The 23,137-nt window shown below is 43.3% G+C and overlaps 3 protein-coding genes across 3 annotated transcripts; 1 reads left to right on the top strand and 2 right to left on the bottom strand.

Moving 5' to 3' along the window:
* The first annotated feature begins 1,922 nt into the window (after positions 1-1,922).
* On the top strand, positions 1,923-6,270 carry pcid2 (PCI domain containing 2). The gene is made up of 15 exons (XM_030749333.1): positions 1,923-2,026; positions 3,349-3,411; positions 3,503-3,592; positions 3,678-3,751; positions 3,834-3,899; positions 3,997-4,038; positions 4,115-4,169; positions 4,298-4,401; positions 4,496-4,571; positions 4,712-4,853; positions 4,962-5,062; positions 5,195-5,268; positions 5,342-5,467; positions 5,849-5,972; positions 6,060-6,270. The coding sequence occupies exons 2-15, from the start codon at positions 3,376-3,378 to the stop codon at positions 6,147-6,149; spliced, it is 1,200 nt and encodes a 399-aa protein (XP_030605193.1). The 5' UTR covers positions 1,923-2,026; positions 3,349-3,375; the 3' UTR covers positions 6,150-6,270.
* A 102-nt stretch (positions 6,271-6,372) lies between these two features.
* Positions 6,373-12,107, bottom strand: LOC115794710 (vitamin K-dependent protein Z-like). Its single transcript, XM_030750351.1, is given in 9 exon segments — positions 6,373-7,504; positions 9,349-9,403; positions 9,405-9,485; positions 9,593-9,660; positions 9,743-9,874; positions 9,992-10,165; positions 10,792-10,816; positions 10,955-11,118; positions 11,999-12,107. Coding segments are annotated over 9 exon segments (1,611 nt in total). The 5' UTR covers positions 12,078-12,107; the 3' UTR covers positions 6,373-6,671.
* Positions 12,108-12,823: 716 nt separating this feature from the next.
* Positions 12,824-15,466, bottom strand: LOC115798333 (coagulation factor X-like). Its single transcript, XM_030755155.1, is given in 9 exon segments — positions 12,824-13,388; positions 13,390-13,571; positions 13,574-13,640; positions 13,931-14,118; positions 14,639-14,756; positions 15,004-15,038; positions 15,041-15,158; positions 15,161-15,278; positions 15,462-15,466. Coding segments are annotated over 9 exon segments (972 nt in total). The 3' UTR covers positions 12,824-13,247.
* Positions 15,467-23,137: the final 7,671 nt, after the last annotated feature.

Raw genomic sequence — 23,137 nt, 5'->3', positions numbered from 1 at the left:
CTTTGTACCTCATCTGAAACCTGAACCAGAGGGCTGCTGTTCCAGGCCGCAGGTGTGATGCTGTAGACTGGTTGTTGCACACCGAGAGACATAAAGTGGTGCAGCCACTGTGTGCAACACAAACACGAACATCAGAATTAAATGTGCTCATCCTGCTAATTGTTATTCACTGAACTGAAAATGATGCTTGCTTGTTGGTTGGCTGCAGAGTGTAAGATGCTCAGAGGTCAGGTCTGAGGAGGCGTCCATGCAGGAAACGATTCGCCTGACGTCTGTCGCTTCGTCGCTGCTGCTCGGTCACTAGCAGACGTGCTAGGCTATGGCCACCTAGGTAACCCACTAATGTATTTACAACTGCCTCATATATCATATGTTCTTCACTCTCATTGGGCGTCGCTTCAGTCGCTCTCCTCGAAGTTTGAGGAAATTTTCTTTGTTCATCCAGAGGCGCTCTCACTGGAAGCTGCTGAATGTCAGTGACTCTGTGGTGTTTGGTCATCACACAGTCGTTTCCTGTGTGGATGCACCTCGAGAGCAAAAGTTCTCCATTTAAACCACAAATGAGCAGAATACATTTTGACTTCTACTTTTACCAAAACAACTCAAATGGGAGTCGGTGCTCTTCCTGAACTATTCATCCAGTTTTGATTAAATGTGGCTCACAGCAAGTGTAACACGAAACTGCCAAATTTCTTTGTTTGACCTTTTGACCTTGGGTTTGACCTTCCTGGGAGCATGAAATCTGTAACGCTGCAAAGTAAAGTTACATGTTTTTTTTTTTAAAAAGCAGATTACATCATCTTACATTTTTTTCATTTTCTCTGACAACATGCTGCAGTACTGTGTCTCGGTGAACTGAATATAACCTTTGCATGTCCTCAACTATTGTCGCTCTACATTTTAAATAACAAGGTAAGTTTGGTTGTGGAGATGTTTCTCCATGTCACAGGATACCACCTGGATACATGCTGATCTAACCTGTTAGCCTCAAATAAAGTCAGCAGTTAATTAAGGTGGAATGACCCTTTTTCTGATTAATGTACACGAAATGTTAAAAATATATATGTCTTTGAAACAGCCAGTCAGCTATTTTAATCATCACATTTCAGCACCTCAAAATGCTTAAGACCTTTATCAGAATTTTGGCAAAAAACTGCTGTAAAGTTGTTGAGCATTGTTGACTACAATCCATCCCAGACTGTATATTTACCAACAAGAATTGTTCAGGAAAATCTTCAACCTGACTGGAACCAGCTGGCTGGCTTTTAAGGACCTCTCAGCTGATGCTCGATGATTCATGTTTGCAGCCACTTCACCGTTTTTCATGGTCTTCATGCATTCATCACGCTGCAGTTTGTGGTGTGTTTTCAGACAGATGAACAAGTCAGTTGTGTTGTTTTGTGGTGCAGGCAGGACTTTGTGTATATGATCTGTTCTTGGTTCACATCACTTGCAGTAAATCCAAAGTATTTGTAGACAGTTAATGATGATCTGCTTTGAAGGACAAGCTCTTCACCTTCTGCTGTGCAGACAGTTGAATTTTGTTGTGTATCAGACTATTAAAGCAGTGTCGCTTATTCAGACTGGTCCAGGAAACTTTAAGCTGTGCGCTGCAGGGAGCGGCTGTGATTGGCCTGTGCAGGCTGGAGGTCATTCCATGATTGGAGAACCATTTCCAATATCACTTGATCATGCCTAGATCATCAAACCTTTAATGTTTTACTTTCACAGAGAAAAGTTTGGAATAAATAAAGTATAATTCCTCTTCTGTTACTTTACCCCATTTGTTAAAATTACATTCCCTTGAAGTTATATACGGAAGTTATATATTTAGTTAGTCTGGTGTAAACTGAACTCCACCATCCATCCTGATAGTGCAACGCTTTTATTTTGAATTCAAGGCTCTTATTCTGGAAATGTAGCGGATGTTTGCCCGCAGTGACCCGGACGTTGTTGTGAGGTACATCAGTTGAATGGAGACGAAGTAGTTTTGGGACTTTGTTCAGCTTAAATCTTTGTTTTGAAGGTGCGTAGTTGTCTGTTGTTAGTTTGTATGTTTGTGCTGTTGTTTGTGCTCTGTTATAAGCCGGAAGCTGCGGTTTAACAGTGTATTTTAACCGGAAACGGAGGAATTAAAGCGAGAAGAGCTGCTGGGAGTCAGTTTCACGGAGAAACCCGGCGACAAATGAGGCTTTTATTTATGTTATATATCATAAAGACGCCTATTTATTGTATTTATAGTTAGAGCTTCTGTTTTTGTGGCTTCGCTTCTTTTTTACATCTGTGAATTTTCCGTTTTTAGAAGGAAAAGGCTTCAAATGTAATTAATTCACCTTGTGATATTAAATGTAACAGTTTTTAACCTGCACACATTTTCTGCACAGCATGGAGGGTATAAAAATAATCATAAAATAACTAAAACAACAGTGTGACCATATATTCTTGTATCTTGTATTAAATAAATACACTGATTTTTTTTTTTTTTTATTATGGAAAAATTTAAAGCAAATAATGTTTATTAAAATAAATTCCCATCTAAAAACGTTAGCCAAGTAGAATTTTAAGTAAAGTTTTATAAGTAATGTAGGTTGAGTGCTGTGAAAAAGTATTTGCCCCTTCATGATTTTTTTTAGTTTTTTGCATATTTGTCACACTCGTTTCAGATCGTCAAGCCAATTTTTTAAAATTAGACGGAGATAACCAGAGTAAATACAAAATGCAGTTTTTAAAGGCTGATTTCATTCATCAGGGGAACAAAGCTATCCAAACCTACCTGCCTAACCTGTGTGAAAACACCTAAGCCTCATACCTGTGCCAACAATTGGCTGCAAGAACTGCAATCAAGCATTTATGATAATTAATAATGAGTCTTTGACTTTGCTGTTGAGGGATTTTGGCCTACTCTTCTTTGCAGAATTGTTTTAATTCAGCCACATTGGACGGTTTTTCAGCATGAACGCCTGAACCTTCAGTCAGAGGTGGACTGATGTGTTTCGGAGTGTTTTCCTTCTTGGAGCTCTCCCATGGATGCCATTTTTGCCCAGTTTCTTTCTTACTGTTGAATCATGACCTCTGACCTTAAGTGAGGCCTGCAGTTCTTTAGATGATGATCTTTGTGACCTCCTGGATGAGCCGTTGTAGTAATTTTGGTAGGCCAGCCACTCCTGGGAGGTTCACCACTGTTCCAGGTTCTGTTTAAGTGATTTCTTGATTCAGCAGGTCAGGCTGTAATCAGGTCTGGGTGAGGCTGACATAAATACATAAAATGAATACAAAGTATCAATGAAAAATCAATATTTGAATGGAAAAATTGAAGTGAAATTAAGCTGTTTTTTTGTCCATCTTCAGGTTCAAACAGCTGCTGGATCAGCTGTCATGGCTCACATCACCATCAACCAGTACCTGCAGCAGGTGACCTCTGACCTTTCTCTCCATCTGAAATTTATTTTTTATTTTTTTCTCATTTCATTTGGTTAAAGTCTGTCTCATTTTCCTCCTGCAGGTTTACGAGGCCATCGACAACCATGAGGGCTCCTTCTGTGCCGAGCTGCTTTCCTTCAAACACCCCCACGTCGCCAACCCCCGACTCCAGGTCAGGCCCCGCCCACTCAGGTGAACTCTGAGCGTTGCTGGGATGTAGCCTTACCTCTGTGTGTTTGTGTGTATGTGTGTTACAGCTGGCGAGTCCAGAAGAGAAATGTCAACAGGTTCTGGAGCCGCCGTATGATGAGATGGTCGCAGCTCACCTCAGGTGGGACAGATGGTCACATGGTGGTCGATCACTCATGTTGTGAGGACAGAAAAACAAACAAACAATTATTTGTGTGTTTCAGGTGTACCTATGCCGTGGCCAATCACGATTTTGTTGAAGCCTACAAGTTCCAGACGCTTGTCGTTCAATATCCTTCATAAAGTCGCTCAGTCGTCTCTTAATCACATGATCTGACCTTCAGTCAGTAATCAATAATCAGTCTGATCAGCTCCTTGACTCCTCACGTCCTTCCTGAGGGCCTTTCAGTCCCACAAGGAGGAGAACTGGTGAGTTCAGGTTTAAAGCAGCAGAATGAAGCTGATTTTAACGTGCCGCCTTTGAACACACCGCTCTCTGTTCCAGGGCTCTGCCCGTGATGTTCGCTGTCACGCTGGACCTCCGGATATTCGCCAACAGTGTAACTGAATTTTAAACAGGCTTTACTGTTTTCTATTGAGCAGTCATATTCATCCATATATATGTGTTTATGTGCAGACCTGTGCAAAAGTATTGAGCCACCCCTCATATCTTTAATGTTGTGTCCAGGCGGAGCAGCAGCAGCAGAAGAAGGGCAAAGGTCAGCCGGGCGAGATGTTGGAAAAAGCAGCAGAGCAGCTGATGAGCTGCTTCAGAGTTTGTGCCAGTGACAAGTCAGTAAATGTAGACTTCTTCTGTTCATATATTTATTAGATTTAGTGTTCACTGAAGGTTCTTGTTAATATTGACATTTTCAAACGCTGGCAGTCGTGCAGGGATCGAGGCCTCGAAGAAGTGGGGGATGATGTTTCTGAGCAACCAGCTCTTCAAGATCTACTTCAAGGTCTGAAGTCCATCATGAGTGACCGAAACATTTTATTAGTCAATGACTGAAATTGGTGATTGATTATAGCCGTGTGTGTGTGTGTGTGTGTGTGTGTGTGTGTGTGTGTGTGTGTGTGTGTGTGTGTGTGTGTGCTGCAGATCAATAAGCTCCATCTGTGCAAGCCTCTGATCAGAGCCATCGATAGCTCCAACCTGAAGAACGACTACAGTCCAGCTCAGAAAGTCACCTACAAATACTACGTGGGCCGCAAAGGCATGTTTGACAGCGACTTCAAACTAGGTAATACTGCAGTACTCTTAGAGGAATACTGCAGACTCAAACATGATATAAACATTATTAAATGATTCATATTTGGACCACAGTTAGAACCTGTTTTTGCGTCTGTAGCCGAGGAGTTCCTGTCGTACGCCTTTCACCACTGTCATCGATCCAGCCAGAAGAACAAGAGGATGATCCTCATCTACCTGCTGCCTGTCAAGATGCTGCTGGTAAGAAGCTCCATTTACTGCACACCAGTTTAGAGTCAGTAAATTGGGTTTACACCAGTTTAGGTCCTGATTAGAACTTGGCGCTGTCAGTGTTGCATTATGGGAGCGGTGTAATGGTTGCTGGTGTTTCAGGGCCACATGCCGACTCATCAGCTCCTGAGGAAGTATGACCTCATGCAGTTTTCTGATGTCACCAAAGCTGTAAGGTAAGCAGAGGGGCGGGGGCCGTTAGCAAAGGAAGTGACATCAGGTGAGCTCACAGGTAAATGTTTGTGTCAGCGAGGGGAACCTGCTGCTGCTGAACGAGGCTCTGTCCAAGCACGAGACGTTCTTCATCCGCTGCGGGATCTTCCTCATCCTGGAGAAGCTGAAGATCATCACCTACAGGAACCTCTTCAAGAAAGTGTGAGTGACTCAGAAGCTTCTTCATCAGCACACAAACAACAACGAGAAGCAAAGTTCTGAGAGTTTTTATCCTTCAGCAACTAGTTTCATCAAACAGACATACATTTAGGACCACAGTTATTTGGCTCTGTGGTCCTAAGGTCTTGGTCTGGAGATTTTCACACCATGTTTTTGGCTCTTTGTCTTTCAGATTGAGTCTGATTTTTTTTTTTTTATATCGTACTTTTTTGGATGTGTAGATTTGCCCCTGAGTTTTTGGCAGCATTTGGACCTCAAATGAAATGTCTTGGTTTTTATATAAATATGGGTATTCTTTATACTGTGGTATTCTTTGCAAACAAAGAAAAGTCAGCCAGCGCCCTGACTGATATCTCTCTGCAGGTATCTGCTGCTGAGGACTCACCAGCTACCTCTGGACGCCTTCCTGGTGGCTCTGAGGATGATGCAGGTGGAGGACGTCGACATCGATGAGGTGCAGTGTATCCTGGCCAACCTCATTTACATGGTGAGGAAACGCACACTCAAAAACCCACCTGGATCAGCTGATGGACAAACACTGAGCTCTTCTTCTGTGGTCTCTGTTCTCTTTCAGGGTCACATCAAAGGCTACATCTCCCAACAGCACCAGAAGCTCGTGGTCAGCAAACAGAATCCCTTCCCTCCTCTGTCCTCTGTCTCCTAGACTACACTACCCACAATCCTGCAGGCCTCACAGGTTTTCCTGGAAACTTCATCCATTCAGTTCATACTTTTTTTATTCTGTATTGTAAAAACTTGTTGAATAAAACAGATGTTGGTTTGTAGCGCTTGCATCTGATTGATTGCTACATTTGGCGCTATGAATTGTGGGTATTGAGAACTTTATTTTAGGCAGAACTGAACCCGATTACAGTGACACATTCATCTGTTCAAAAACCTTTAATTTACATGTTTCACGTACAAATATTTACGGCAATGTTTGTGCACTTCAGCAGCAGAAAGTTCCAATTTTGTCTCTTTGTTGTGGCCATTTGGAACATATAAAATGAATGTAAGACAAAAGGTTCACAGTAAAACACAATTTTAGCATGAAAGTTTTCAGTCTTTTGGGAGAGCAGCTTTTAATAATATCCTGTTCAGAAAAGAAAAGTGAGCAAAAACGGGTAAAACCAGAAACGGTCGCCAGCGGGCTCAGTTTTAGAGTTTCAAAGATGGCGGCGGTCTGCTAACGATCTTCTGGATACTGGGTGACTTGGGAATTCACGGGCTGCTCGGTCATCTCCAGCCTCGCTTGGATCCAGCTCAGGTAACGAGACAGTTTGCTGAACACCAAACCGCCACCGCTGGCCTTGCAGTCTGAGGGCGATGAGATAAGCAGCCCGGTCAGGAACGCCGTTCCTTGCTCTACCGTGGCTACAGGCGACCCCGGCATCAGGCCGTCACATGGCCCTTTGCTGGCCTCCAACCTCGACTTGTTGCCACCATGTGAGGACTCGAGATTCAGAGCCTTTAAAGTAGTGTTGTGGTTTGCTGCTCTATTCAGTGCCCTGTTTTGAGTGTTTCGGGTTTGATTCTGGATCCTGTTCACTGTGTGTCCATGAGGCCTTCCATGGACTCCGGTTTGGTTCCCCAAAGGTCTGTTTTGGCGCCTGTGGGCTCTATTTGGAATCTTGACATGTACATTAGGGTTTCTTTGAGCGCCTGGGCTCTCATGAGTTTCATTTTGGTTCCCTGATAGCTCATTCTGCTTCCTCATGCAGAACATTTTGTTGCTCAGCAGATGCGAGATGTTCATTTCACGCCGACACTCGTCCAGCGTCATGTAGACCATGTTCCGGTTCTTGCTGCCCTCCTGAGTCACTGTAATCCCAGTCCTCCCAGATTGCATCAGGATGTTCTCACTGAAGTCCTTGGTGGGCAAACAGAGGTGGATGAGGGTGGGGCTAAAGGTCATGGAGTCAGCCAGCTCGAGGAGGGCAAGGTTGTGATCATGGTGATCTGTATGAAAATGGTTGTGAATGTACAGGGCTTTGACTTGGAAGAGCATCCTCTTATTCCCTGGGAGAGAAATAAGATAAATTAGTTGATCTGTAAATCAATTGATCTATCGTGGGGGAAGTAATTAGGTGTAAGTTTGCTCACAAAGAAATGAACAAAGTTTTATGGTGGTTTAATTTTAATGGAGAGATATAGGGTATCAAAAAATCTAGAAAAAAAACATTAAAGTTATAAATTGATTTGCGTGTCACTGGGTGCAAAATGTATTTGATCCCAAAGCAAAACTTGACTTAGTACTTGGTGAAGAAACCCTTGTTTAGAAGCACAGCAGTAAGACATTACTTGTAGTTGGTCACAGTTTGCAGGAGCGATTTTGTTCCACTTCTCGTTACAGAAACTCTTTATACAGCTTTAGGTTTCTTGGCTGCCACTTGGCAACTCGGAGCTTTAACTCCCACCACAGATTTTCTATATAATGAGGGTCTGGAGATTAGCTAGGACACTCCATGAACTTACTTTGCTCCTTCTTTAGCCACTCCTTTATTGCCTTGGCGGTATGTTTTGGGTCATTTTCATGCTTGAAGACCCATCCATGACCCATCTTCAGTGTTCTGGCTGAGGGAGGAAAGTTCTCATTCAATACTTTATGGTAAATAGCCCCGTCCAATGGCCCTTAATGTGGTGAAGTTGTTCTGTACCCTTAGCAGAAAAACCTAAATGCTGGATGGTGTTTTTTGGGTCACACTCAGAAATTTCCTTTGTTGATGCCAAAGAGCTCGATTTTCATTTGACCACAGCACTTCCTCCCAAGCCTTCTCTGAAACATTTAGATGTTCAAACTTTTCTGGTGTTGCAAGATTTCAGCCCAGGGGGCCTCGAGGTCCGGTGTCCTGCAGGTTTTAGATGTGTCTCTGCTTCAACACACCTGAGGTAAATATAGAAGTCATTAGCAGGACTCTGGAGAACTTGACTGCATACTGAGGAGGTAATTCAGCCATTTGATTCAGGTGTGTTGGATCAGGGAGACATCTAAAAGCTGCAGGACACCGGCCCTCGAGGCTTGGGTTTGAGGATCCCTGTCCAAGTGTGTTGCCGATGGTGTTTTTGGTGGCTGTGCCTTCAGGTCATTAACAAGCTCCTCCAATGCAGGTCTGGGATCAGACCCCATGAGTCAAGATCTTCCATGGAGTTCCAGACTGAGGGCGATTGATGGTCATTTTTCATTTCTTCCATTCTCTTCTGATGGCCTGGTAAGCCCTTCCAGCCTTGTGCAGATCTACAATCTGTGTTTTTTGACAGCTCTTTGGTCCTGCCCACGATGGTTGGAGAGGTTAGAATGGAAGAAACTGGTGTGCTGACAGGTGTGCTTTATGCAACATAATGAGTTGAGATCAGGAGTATCGTAATTGATTGATTGTAATCTGTGTGCCACGTGGTCACACAGCTAATCTGTGGGAGCCAGAATTCTGTCTGGGCTGTAGGAGATCAAATACTTATTTCACTCAAGGTGTTTTTTCTGGACTTTGGGTTTATAGTCTCTCTCCATTAAAATTATATATATATATATATATATATATATATATATATATATAATATATATAGATATATATATATATATATATATATATATATTAAAAAGAATATATATATATATATATATTAAAAAGAATATATATATATATATATATATATATATATATATATATATATATATATATATATAAAAAGAATGTGTATATATTATATATATATATATATATATTAAAAAGAATGTGTGTATATATATATATATATATATATATATATATATATTAAAAAGAATGTGTTATATATATATATATATATATATATATAATATACATTTTTTTTTTTTTTTTTTTTTAATTTGTGATAAATTTCTGTACCAGCGAGCACATAGATGTTGGAGGGGTTTGGTTCTGAGTCCAAATAGAGGCAGCGGGGCAGTGGTCAGGATGGAGCGTCGACCCAACACAACACCACTGCACACCTTCTGCAGTGTACTGTTCAGCAGGGACACCTGAGTGCAGAAAATGAACACACCACGGGCTCCATTTTTTTTCTTTTCCCCATTTTAAATTCATCAATTTAAGAGTGACACCTCGCTTTGTACCGGAGGATCTTACCTGCCCAGGGACAGTTTCCACGGTGACACATAGAAACAGTGTCGTCAGGAAGTCTTCCACAGGGAAACTTGACTGTGGAAACAAAGACAAAAACAAAATCTCACCAGGCTGAACTGGTGCGGGAAATATCTGGAGATTTTTCAGAGGCTCCAACCTTCTGGCAGACAGCTCCGTCTGTCGCTATCTAGCCTGAATCCCGACGTGCAGGAGCAGCGGAAAGACCCGTAGGTCACCGTGCACAACTGATGACAAGCAGTTGGACCCTCAGTCGGACACTTGGACATCTCTGAGACACATTTAGAAAACAAAGGTTCAGCTTTCATACACTTTGTACTCTGATAGTTCTAGATGGCCCTAACCATGAGTTTTGATCTCCTGGCCTTTTATGGAGGTGTGGGCAGACCTGCTGCATTGGTTTGAGATGCTGTGGAGGACTTTATTCTCCGTACTCTCTCTTCCAGAGCTTTCAGCTCACAGACTGGACCGTAGTAGGGGGCGCTGCAGGAACAGGTAAACCCCCCCACCTTACTAGTGCAGTTGCCGCCATTCATGCAGGGGCTGTTTCTACACTGGTTGCCTTTTCCAAAGACCAAAAACAGGAAATGTTAGCATTCAGAAGTGATTAGGAACACGTACACATAAAAAGACAATAAAAGCTAGTTTTATGCTAATTTTGACATGTTGTATCACCATTATGACAAAGTCATGTGTTGCATTAATCATTGTTTGATCAGTATTTTTTTATCCTGAACTCATCATGTACCTCATCACTAGGCTGAAAGAGGTAAAACTGAAGCTGTACTAAAGCATCAACCTCAGCGGCCTCACTGTTAGAAGGTCAAAGTTAATGTGAACACACAGAGAAGGAAATATTTCATTCGTGTCAGGATCAGAAATGTCATTAAATGGAGCAGAATGTCGTCGGGTTTCAAAGTGGGCTGCAGCCATCTGAAGTTTGGGGAATGCTCCTTTAATGTATTCATTGATAAATTTAAATTACTGAACTTGTTGCCCGTGAAACAAACAAAGAAAAAAATCGAATAAATTAATTATTCTGCTGAACTCCAGGTTTTCCGCTTGGAATATGATTTTTTTTATGCTTTTTCCATTTATTTTCATTGGGCTGCTTATTTTGATTTTCTGTTTTCATTAATGAAGTAAATGCAGTTTAGCTCATATTAGCTGAAGTGAAATAAAACTCACCAGTGTAAACAGTCCAGAAGGCGATCTACACAAAAACAACCAGAAGTCATTAAACGGGTCTTACAGATGTTCATATTAAACATTTTAAATCTAAGGACAAAAACACGAGCTCAATGCAGAGCTAGAAACGAGCGCAGCAGCTCCTGCTTTAAATTTAACCAACCGTCCTCTTGGTGTCTTCAAAGTACTCGCGTGCCTCCTCAAAGTTGCACAGCTCCTCATAGCACTCCCGCTCCAGGTTCCCCTGTAGGAGCTCCTCCAGCAGGAACATGTTGGCCCGTTTGGGGCGCAGGAACACGGCGTGGGCCCCAGGAGCTGACTGAAACACTGACAGTACCAGAGCGTGAGTGTACAGGTTGTTTCCTGTCACTCGTAACTTGACAGCTTTTAAAAGACTGGAGGCTCTGCCAGGCACCAACTCAAACGATGAACCAGTGTTGTGTCTACACATAACAACCAACTTTAAGTTGTACCTTTGGACACTTTGTTACAAGGAGCCTGTCACAAAAACACAATTTGTTCCTGTTTAACTGACGATAACAGAGTTTGGTGGGTATAAAACAGTACTGTTGCACCAACAAGGTGATTAACAAACAGCTGTTAGCTGAACACCTGGTATAGAGTGTGTATAGATGTGTAGAGTTTCCTTTAAACATCAGAGGAAACCGAACATGTGGAGGACAAAAGAAAAAGTGTCAGCCATTGTTCATCTGTTACAGTAGTAAAACAATCCAGGAAAGACGACACAAGTCCTGAGAGATGAATCAGAAAAAACACACAACGAACACAGTCAGTCACAGACTGATCACTCCGGAGCCCAGAACTGCACATTACTGAAGCAGTGTGGGATCATCCTGACAGGGAACAGGGCAAAAGGCACAAACATCCAAAGAAGAGCTTTGAATGTCCTTCAGGAAGCCTGGAGAACTGTTCCTGCAGACTGCTTAAAGGAATGAGACGCTCAGAGCGTTCATAAAGGAGGTCACAGCAGATCGTGACTTTCTGGTTAGAATTGTAGAAATTTGAGTTTATGTTCTTTGTTTCCATGTTTGCACGTTTCAGTAAATCACTGCACCTAATTCTGACACCTTCAGATCATTTCTGCTTGAAGCACATTTCTCTGTCTTTTGATGTTGCTTGAATTTTTTTGGTCAATCAACAACAGAACAACCAGTAACACAGCAGAGGTCAGAGGTCGCACACTTACCTCCTTGACTGAAGACCTGAAGGAAACAGTGAAGAAGGCAGAGCAGGAGAAGAGACGCTGACATGATGCCGACCGCCATGACACTGACTGCGCTGTTGACACACACACACCCACCCACACACACACACATATATTCACACTAGTGACTCACAGCAGCACAAACCTCAGAGGAATTTCAGCTAGACTTGTGTCATGTTTTTAACAGTCTGCTGTACTGATTACAGACATACACGACCTTACCAAAATAAACCTTAACCCCGCTCTGTTCCCACGTTAATATATTTGTTTTTATGCAGTCCATGTTTTTTTGTTTTTTACATTTTATTTACATAAATCTATAAAGAGTTAAAAAGGCAGGTTTTCAGTAAACGCTCTGTTCTTCAGGTGGACTCTGGCCTTTCCTCTCAAACCACACAAAACAAGCAAAAGGTCAAAGGTCTCCAGCTCTGTTTGTTTGAGGTAAACAAAGATGGATTTTGTCACAGATGTTAATCATTTCCTGTAACATGCTGCTGTTCTGTTGGGAGGCGGTGTGGCAGTGGTGGAAACATTTATCAGTTTCCAGTTAATACACAACAGTTATTTAAAAAAGTGTTCAAGTTACTAAACATTTATTACTGTTTATTTTCTCAGTGTTATTTGAACTGTAAAAATATGCTTCATACACAGAGAATAAGAGGAAATACAAAATGTGATTATTGTAATAGGACATCAGGCTTCACACGATTGCTACATTATTGTTAAAATGTGTTTAGTTGCTTCAAATTCAGCTCAAAAGCTCACTTCTGTGAGCGACTCATAAAGAATACATGGAAACAAACAGGCTTTTCATTCTCACTTTTAATCACGCTGATCAGCAAAATGATTACATTTCAGTGGATTTGCCATATTAGTGTCAGTTGTATCTTTAATGGAATCAGTGTCAACAGAAAGCGTTAAAGAGGAATCAGGGGAACAAACCAGAGCACGAAACAGCCAGAGAGAAGAGACCAAATACAGAGCCAAAGGGATGAATGTTGGACTTAAATTCGACACAAATATGACTTCGAATAATCGCTGTGGATACCTTAGTGTTGCATAAGCCACATTAAAAATACAAAGGACAAAGAATAGAACCCTGAGGGACGCCATAAACAATTACTGACTCTAATTCTGTGTGTCACAGGTGGAGTTTGCAGCTTTGCTCACAGGAATAAATGCTGTTTCTCTGACTGTTCAGAAGTAATTACATAAGAGGCACAAATATGTTTTAGGTGTGGCTCCTGGCACTGCTTGCATCATTGTGCATCAGCTTCTTGATACCCTCATGGATCCATTGAATGTACTTGGACACCTTGGTGTAGACGCCATACTTGCCCTTGCGTCCGCAGCCTTCACCCCAGCTCACGATTGCCAGTGATAAAGTAGGTGTCACGATAACGTGTGACGTGTGGCCCGCCGCCATCACCCTGGCAGGGGTCGTTGGCTTCCGTGCCGTAGCCAGCGCAGAACATGCCATCTGTGATGGGAAATCTAATGGATTCAGTGCAGGTTTGACTGTCCACATAGGGTACAATGAGGCGCTTCATGATGTGGATGGCTCTTCCTGCTCGCTCAGTTTTCCAAAACCGCTGACGATGCCGGCCGGCTCATGCATCAGGACCTGAAAGCAGATTTAAGAAATGTATCCAAACAGCAGCTGTTTGCTTCTCATTCTACGTGTTTTATTTTCATGCAGACTTCACATAACTGCAGAGTTCAAGGCTTGAACTAAAGGAGACACACAGATAATTCAACTAAAAGTTGTACATAATTTTAAATGTTTTTGTGCAGTTAAAAAGAATCATCATTGGGTTTTTAGACTTTAATGGCCAAATGATGAACTGTAAGATACGAGAGTTGAAAGAACTTTATTAGCAGGCATTGTTGGTAGACATTAGTTTACAAAGTCACCTTTTCAGCAAAGTCTCGTTCAGGAATGCAGGCTGGCAGGATGAACCGGGTGAACTTGATGGGCGTGGCCAGTTTGATGAGTGCGATGTCGTTGTCGTCGGTGACCAAACTGTAGTGTTTGTGTATGAGGATGGTTTCCACTTCATGGTCAACTTCATTACCATGAATCACCAACCTGTCAAACTCACCTGCATGCAGACAAATAATAGAATAGAATAGAATAGAATAAAATGCCTTCATTGTCATTATACAGGATGTACAATGAGATTGGAGGGTCTTTAGTTTTTAGTTACGTCAGTGACAACAACATTAAATACATAAATCATCTTTAAAAGAATGTCATACACATACAGTACATGTATCAACAGTCTTACAACACTGTAAAGTTAGGGCATACAGTATATTAAGATTAGAAAATCAATATCTCATGAGTCTAATATTTGTGAGTAACTAATAAAAAATATCTAAATTGCACGTTCTGTAATAAGTAAAAAATGTGACATCCCCACTGTAGGTCAGTTAGCGTAATTACATACATTATATGGACAAAAGTATGGGCCACATGAATCATAAATTATATACATAAGATTCATGACTTGTTATTAGGCAGGAAGTCATTATTACAATAAAATCAGAGGGAATTTATTACTATGTGAATGTGATGAACTAGAATTGTATGTGCAGGTTGTAATTGGTCATCAGACCTACCGAGCCTGACGCTGAAGTTATGCTGTTGGTGCATGCAGTGGGCGGCAGTCAGAATAATGTTTTCATTCAGTATTGTTCCTCCACAGAAACCTGTTTCATCTTCACTCACGAGCAGGGCCTATGGGGACGAGCCAGAACCCCCAAAACACATTCAAAAGAACAGAAAATCTATGAAACCTGTGCAGAGGAAGGAAAACGTTGAGGACGAAGATCAATGCTACGAACTCCCTCATTCATCCTGAGGGATATCGCTTTGAGAGATAAACTCTTGACTTGCTCCTTATTTTTATTGCAATAGAAACAACTTTTTTGGTGGGTATGTTCTTCAGTTATGAAACCAAGGTTTTTTGAAAGTGTTTTTCTACCTGCCATGGGCATTCTCCTGGTGGACAGTTTCCCGGTGATGATATGAACCATTCTGTATTTCAGAGGTGATCAGCTTCTCCAAACTTGGGAATTTTGTTACGTTTTGGCTTCTGTTCTCAGACACTGAGGACTCTGGATCAGCATCCTGGACGTGTGCTCTGTAGAGCTGATGCTGTTGTTAAGCTCAGTTGCATAACTCCCTGTTGTGTTTGCCCGCTGGTACCAGAAAACAGGCAGCAGTCCTTTGGTGATGATGGCACCACATTGAAGGTCTCTGCAAGAGTTTGTATGACATTAGAGTTTTGACATCAGAAGGTTTAATCACTCTGTGTAGTTTCTAAAGTCATTATGTGTAGTAACTTAATTACTGCTGATATTTATTTAGACTCTTTCTGTCTGATTGATCTTCCTGAGTTAACTTATTAATTCCTCCAATCCATCAACACGCCTGCTTTACCTCATTTCTACAAGACTGCTCAAAGAAGTCCTTCCATTAATTAATGATTTTATCTTAAATGTTATTAATCAATCTGTCTTTATTAGTTGGCTATGTACCACAGACCTTCAAGGTGGCTGTAATTAAACCTCTACTTAAAAGCCATCACTGACCCAGCTGTCTAGCTAATTATAGGCCAATCTCCAACCTTCCTTTTCTCTCAAAGATTCTTGAAAGAGTAGTTGTAAAACAGCTAACTGATCATCTGCAGAGGAACGGTTTATTTGAAGAGTTTCAGTCAGGTTTTCAGAATTCATCACAGTACAGAAACAGCATTAGTGAAGGTTACAAATGATCTTCTTAGAGCCTCTGACAGTGGACTCATCTCTGTTCTGTCCTGTTGGACCTCAGTGCAGCTTTTGATACTGTTGATCATAACATTTTATTACAGAGATTAGAGCATACTATAGGTATTAAAGGTACTGCACTACAGTGGTTTGAATCATATTTATCTAATAGACTCCAATTTGTTCATGTAAATGGGAGTCTTCTTCACACACTAAGGTTAATTATGGAGTTCCACAGGGTTCTGTGCTAGGACCAATTCTATTACATTATACATGCTTCCCTTAGCAGTATTATTAGAAAGCATTATTCTTATTCTTAGACTTGGACATAGCATCTTGGACATCTACATGCTTCTGAATTTATTGTCCAACTTTCGATAAACAAATCTTGTAATGATCAACATTAAGCCTATTTAATTTCATTTGCTCAGACATGTATTACTCAGTTATTCACATCTCAAATGATTTTTTGGGACACCCTGTATTTCACTGTTCTGCTCTCAGAGTAAATGACCACTTAGATTCTTAAGCCTCTCTCACCATTGGAATGGCAGGATTTCCCATCTGAAGCCAGGAAGTATCCATCAGCACAGGAGCACTGAGCATCTCCCTGGATCACGTTGCAGAAATGATCACAACCACCGTTTTTATTCTCACAGAGCTGAGGAACAACTGCAAAGACAGACAAGGTTGAGACTGATGGGAGCATGTTTAAACACCCAAACAGGTTTCTGTATGATTTTTTTTTTTTTTGCACTGTCACTGTGAGCCAGGAAGCCAGTACTACCAGAGTTTACTGACTACTGACCATCACATGTGATAAAGGTACTGCAGACTCTGGTGTTGGCCCTCCTGAGGTCACAGGTGGAAACACCTCTTGACCTTCTGCAGAGATTGTGATGGCTGCAAGGTGAGGATCAGTTTCTTTGATCTCTAAAGTGCATTCTAACATGATTCAGCCTCTGCTGTGGAAGAAACAGCAGACGGGGAAAAACTCACAAGAGCTGCAGTTTGCACTTATCAAACTCACTGAAATCCTTAATTTTGCCCATTTTTCCAGCTCCTAACACATCAACTTGGGGACAAAATGTTCTCTTGCTCCTTAATATATCCCACCCACATACAGGTGCCACGCTGAAGAGATAACCAGTGTTATTCTTATAAATATGAAACTGCAGGTGGTCTTTTCCCTCCAAGCTCAGGTCCTCTACCAGAGGCCTGGGAGCCTGAGGGTCCTGCGCAGTATCTTAGCTGTTCCCAGTATTGCGCTCTTCTGGACAAAGATCTTGGATGTTGTTCCAGGAATCTGCTGGGTAACAGTGGTACCACGGGGACCACTGTTCCCTTCATCTTCCACATCCTCTTCAGCTCCTCTCTGAGCCCTTGGTATTCGTCGAGCTTCTCGTGTTCCTTCTCCTTGATGTTCCGTCACTTGGTATTGCAGCGTCTATCACCATGACCTTCTTCCTTTGTTTGTTCACCACTACGATGTCCGGTTGGTTAGCCACCACAAGTTTGTCTGTCTGGAGGTCCCACAGGATCTTAGCTCATTAGTTAGTTAGTCATTCTCAACCACCCGTGGGGGCGTGTCCCACTTTGACCTCAGGACGTCCAGGTCATACTCGACAACTACTTATTGATTTAACCACTATCACTATAATGACATTAGTGTAACAAGCTGTTATTGTGACACAGTGACACATATTTATTGTGTATTAGTCATCCTTATAACATCTGACACACAGCAGATTTATAATGATCCAAACTGTAGTGTTGGAACAACGTGCATGTTAGAAAGTGACACCTTCAGATTATTGCTTAAAGTACATTTCTGCATCAAAATGGGGCATTTTGCTATCATTTGAATTTTTTTGTTATTTGAGCCTTTTATTTATCATTTTTTTCAAATAAGAATGAGCATCAATCAACAACAGAACAACAATAACACAGCAGAGGTCAGAGGTCGCACTCTTACCTCCTCCTTGACTGAAGACCTGAAGGAAACAGTGAAGAAGGCAGAGCAGGAGAAGAGATGCTGCCATGATACTGACTGTGCTGCCGATACACACACACACACACACACACACACACACACACACACACACACACGCTAGTGACTCACAACTCGTTCAGCCCAGCACAAATTTCTGTCAGCTAGATTTTGAACAGTTTGTTAAAGTCAAAAAAAGCTCAGACACATGTCGTCTCTATCCACGTAAATTTTCTTGTATTTATTTTTTGATATGCATATAAATATGTATTCCTTACATGGTCATTTTGGGTGTGTTTTAACAGATATTAATAATATATAACTACAAAGAGTTAAAAGCAGATGCAGTTTCCAGTAAATGCTGTTCTTCAGGTGGACTCTGGCCTTTCCTGTCAAATCATCCAAAACAAGCAACAGAAGGACAAAAATCAATAGTTTCCAGTTTTGTTTGAGGTAAAAAGAACAGATTAAGTTACCAAGGTTAATCATTGAATATAACAGGGATTGTCCAGATCAAGTAATAGGATGGACACATTACTGGTGTTCTTTTGGGGGGGTGCAACAGGACAAAGGATTTTTCAGGATTTATGACTTAAAACTGCTGCCATGAATTTAACAGTTTCTTAAGCAGAAACACAGTTTTCCCAAATAAATTAGAAATGTCTTTGCTGATTAAATGATTATTTTAAATACAAAATGTACTCACTATTAAATGACACCAGGCTCGAAATTATTCTTATATTTTGTTTTTATTCGTTTCACATTCAGCTCAAATGCTCGTTTCAGTCAGTGACTCATAAACAACACATGGAAACAGAAACTGCTTTATAGAGATTTTAAAAATATTTTACATTCTCAGAAAATCTTTCAGTTATACCGACCTGCAAAATTATTAGATCAGGTTTCAGTGGCTGTGCCATATTAGTAACAGTTTCTCTTTAATGGAAAGAAAATCAGGGGGAAAAAACAGAACATGAAACAGAGGAGAGGAGACTGAGACCAAGTACAGAACCAAAAGGCAGGACTCAAATTCACTTCGATCGTGACTTCAAATGACTGCCATGGAAAAAAAAGAAAAACATTAGTGTTGCATAAACTAAATCAAAAATATAAGGGACCAAGAATAGAACCCTGAGGAACCCCATCAACAGTTGACTCTAGTCCTTTCTGTCACAAGTGGGATTTGCAGCTCTTTGCTCACAGGGATAAATGTTTCTCTGACTTCAGAACTTATTACATGAGAGGAACAACATGTGAGTGACCTCTGCTTAGTGGATCATCACAGATGTTTTACAGATAAAGCCTTCTCATTGGGGCATGGCGCCTCTTCCGCCTGCTGCTTGTGTGCATCAGCTTCGTCATACCATCACGGATCCACTGTATGTACTTGGACACCTGTGTGTAGATGGCGTACTTGTCTTTGCGTCCGCACCTCTTGCCCCAACTCGTGATGCCGGTGATAAAGTAGGTATCACGGTAACGTGTGACATGCGGCCCGCCTCCATCACCTTAGCAGGCATCTTTGGCTTTCATGTCATAGCCAGCACAGAACATGCCATCAGAGAGGCGATACTGAGTGGATTCCATACAGGTTTGATGGTCAACATAGGGCACGGAGAGGCGCTGTAACATAGTGGATGGCTCCTGACCCTCACCAAGGTGTCCAAAACCGCTAACCATGCCATCCAGTTCCTGCATCAGCACCTGAAGGAACAGGTAGGACATTTATTTCCAACAAGTTCACACTCCTCAGTAGGATTCTCACATAAATATCACTCCTCCAGCTTGTCTGGGGGCACCCCAAGGAATTCCCAATCCAAAGTGTCCCGGGTCTGCCCCGGGGCCTCATCCCGAAAGGACATGCCTGGAGCATTTCACCCAAGAGGCGCCCAGAACACATCCTAGTCAGATACCCAAACCACCTCAACTGGCTCCTTTCGATGTGGAGGATCAGCAGCTCTACTTTGAGCTGCTCTCAAATTGCTGCACTCTTCACTGTATTCCTAAGGGAGCGGTTAGCCACTCTTTGGAGAAAGCTCATTTCTGCTGCTTGTATTTGTAATCTTATTCTTTTGGTCACTACCCAAAGCTTGTGACCATAGGTGAGGGTAAGGACATACATTGACCAGTCAATCAACAGCTTTGCTTTTATCCTCTACTCCTTCTTTACCACGACAGACCGGTGGACCATCTGCATCACATCACTGCAGATGCAGCTTCAATCCGTCCGTCAATCTCTCTTCTCCCATTGCTCGTGAACAAGACTGAGATACTTAAACTCCACCTGGGGCAGCAACTTTCCCTGAGCCGGAGTGGGCATGCCACCCTTTTCTGGCTGAGGACCATGGCCTCAGATTTAGAGGTGCTAATCCTCATGCAACCCGCTTCACACTCAGCTGCTAACCATTCCTGCTAGCTGGAGGCCACCTCCTGATGAAGCCAACAGGACTGCATGATCTGCAAAAAGCAGAGATGAGACTCTGAGGCCACCAAGGAAGAAGCCTTCTGCCACCTGGCTACGCCTAGAAATTCTGTCCATAAAAATTATGAACAGAATCGGTGACAAAGGGCAGCCCTGACGGAGTCCAACACCCAGGAAAAAATCCGACTTATTACCGGCTATACGGACCAAGCTCTCACTGCGGTTGTACAAAGACTGAATGGCCCACAACAACGGGCCAGACACCCCATACTCCCGCAGGACCTCCCAAAGGATACCCTGAGGGACGTGGTCGAATGCCTTCTCCAAGTCCACAAAGCACATGTAGACTGGTTGGGCAAACTCACACTCACACTCGAATATCCTTGAGAGGATAAAGAGCTGGTCCAGCGTTCTGCAACCAGGACAAAAACTGCATTGTTCCTCCTGGATCCGAGGTTCGACTAACGGATGGACCCTCCTTTCCAGCACCCTGGCATAGACCTTACGGGGAGGCTGGGGAGTGTGATCCCCCGAAAGTTGGAGCACACCCTCCAGTCTCCCTTCTTAAAGATGGGGACCACCACCCCGGTCTGCCAATCCATTGGCACTGCCCCAGATCTCCACGCGATGTTGCAGAGGAGTGTCAACCAAGACAGCCCTACAACATCCAGAGCCTTCAGGAACTCAGGGCGAATCTCGTCCACCCCCGGGGCTCTGCCACCAAGGAGTTGTTTAACTACCTCAGTGACCTCACCCCCAGTGATTGTCAAGTCATCTCCCTCGTCCCCAGACTCTGCTTCCACTACAGAAGGCGTGGCAGTGGGATTCAGGAGGTCCTGGAAGTATTCCTTCCACCGTCCGACTATAGCCTCAGTTGAAGTCAGCAGCACCCCACCCGCACTATAAACCGTGTGAGTGGAGCACTGCTTTCCCCTCCTAAGTCGCCTGACGGTTTGCCAGAATCGCTTCGATGCCGTCCGAAAGTCTTTTTCCATAGCCTCACCGAACTCCTCCCACACCCGAGTTTTTGCTTCGGCCACTGCCCGAGCTGCATTCCGCTTGGCCTGCCGATACCTGTCAGCTGCCTCCGGAGTCGCACAGGCTAACCAAGCCCAATAGGACTCTTTCTTCAGCTTGATGGCTCCCTTCACCTCCGGTGACCACCATCTGGTTCGGGGGTTACCACCACGACAGGCACCAACCACCTTGCAGCCACAGCTCTGAGCAGCAACATTGGAGGTGCGGAACATGGTCCATTCGGACTCAATGTCCTCAGCCTCCGTCGGAATGCTGTCGAAGTTCTGCCCGAGGTGGGAGTTGAAGATCTCCCGGACCGTGGCTTCTGCCAGGTGTTCCCAGCACACCCTCACAATACGTTTAGGTGTGCCAGGTCTGTCCAGCATTTTCCCCCGCCACCTGATCCAACTCACCACCAGGTGGTGATCAGTTGACAGCTCAGCTCCTCTCTTCACCCGAGTGTCCAGAACATACGGCCGCAGATCTGATGATACGATTACAAAATCGATCATCGACCTGCGACCTACGGTGTCCTGGTGCCATGTGCACTTATGGACATCCTTATGTTCAAACATGGTGTTCGTTATGGACAAACTGTGGTTTGCACAGAAGTCCAACAACAAAACACCATTCGGGTTCAGATTGGGCAGGCCGTTCCTCCCAATCACGCCCCTCCAGGTCTCACTGTCATTGCCCACATGAGCGTTGAAGTCTCCAGCAAGACTATGGAGTCCCCAGATGGAGCACTCTCCAGCACCCCGCCCAGCGACTCCAAAAAGGGTGGGTACCCTGAACTGTCATTCGGCACATAAGCGCAAACAACAGTCAGGACCCGTTCCCCAGCCCGAAGGCGCAGGGAAACAACCCTCTCATCCACCGGTGAAAACTCCGACATACAGGCAGCAAGCCGGGGGGATACAAGAATACCCACCCCAGCTCGCCGCCTCTCACCGAGGGCAACTCCAGACTGGAACAGAGTCCAGCCCTTCTCTAGGAGACTGGTTCCAGAGCCCAGGCCATGCGTTGAGGTGAGCCCAACTATATCTAGCTGGTATATCTCAATCTCACGCACTAGCTCAGGCTCCTTCCCCACCAGAGAGGTGACATTCCATGTCCCAATAGCCAGTTTCGATAGCCGGGGATCGGTCCGCCAGGGCCTCCGCCCGGCCTCCCACCGCCCACACATTGCACCCGACCTCTACAGCACCTCCTGCGGGTGGTGGGCCTACAGGAGGAAACACAGTTTTCCCAAATAAATTAGAAATGTCTTTGCTGATTAAATTATTATTTTAAATACAAAATGTACTGTATGTCTGTGTAGATTCTCAGTCATCCAGGTCATAGTAGTCTCTGGAGCTTGAAAAAGGCACTGGACTTCTTTTTGTTTCTTGAAGACGTTTCACCCTCATCCGAAAGGCTTCTTCAGTTCTCAACCAAATGGTGGAGAGACCCAGGTATTTAAACCCCTGTGGGCGTAGTCCCCTGGAGGTGGTTATGACCCTCTATTGATCATCATCACCAACTTTCCCCCGCTTACAGTGCTGTCCTGAGCTCCCTTCCCAGACGTCTCAACCCCCATTCACACCTTTGTTCCAGTGACCTCAATAGGCCACAGGAAACAATGGAGCGGAGTCCTAAATTGGTTTCAACTGAAACCACTGATTAAATATGACCCACGCCCCCTTCACACCTGGGCACATGTGTTCACGCACATGATCAATAGAGGGTCATAACCACCTACAGGGGACTACGCCCACAGGGGTTTAAATACCTGGGTCTCTCCACCATTTGGTTGAGAACTGAAGAAGCCTTTCGGATGAGAGGTGAAACGTCTTCAAGAAACAAAAAGAAGTCCAGTCGCCTTTTTCAAGCTCCAGAGACTACAAAATGTACTCACTATTAAATGACACCAGGCTCAGAA

The sequence above is a fragment of the Archocentrus centrarchus genome, chromosome 2 (assembly GCF_007364275.1).
Source record: "Archocentrus centrarchus isolate MPI-CPG fArcCen1 chromosome 2, fArcCen1, whole genome shotgun sequence".
NCBI classification, from domain to species: domain Eukaryota; kingdom Metazoa; phylum Chordata; class Actinopteri; order Cichliformes; family Cichlidae; genus Archocentrus; species Archocentrus centrarchus.
Note: the sequence above shows the minus strand (reverse complement) of the source record. Positions and strands in the feature narration are given on the sequence as shown.

What these genes read in the sequence shown, in the direction of transcription:
- pcid2 (XM_030749333.1), top strand. Translation starts at nt 3,376, where the DNA reads ATGGCTCACATCACCATCAACCAGTACCTGCAGCAG. An exon ending in TCCCACAAGGAGGAGAACTG is followed by an intron (nt 4,039 to 4,114) that starts GTGAGTTCAGGT and finishes TCTCTGTTCCAG; the next exon opens with GGCTCTGCCCGTGATGTTCG. An exon ending in TGACAGCGACTTCAAACTAG is followed by an intron (nt 4,854 to 4,961) that starts GTAATACTGCAG and finishes TTGCGTCTGTAG; the next exon opens with CCGAGGAGTTCCTGTCGTAC.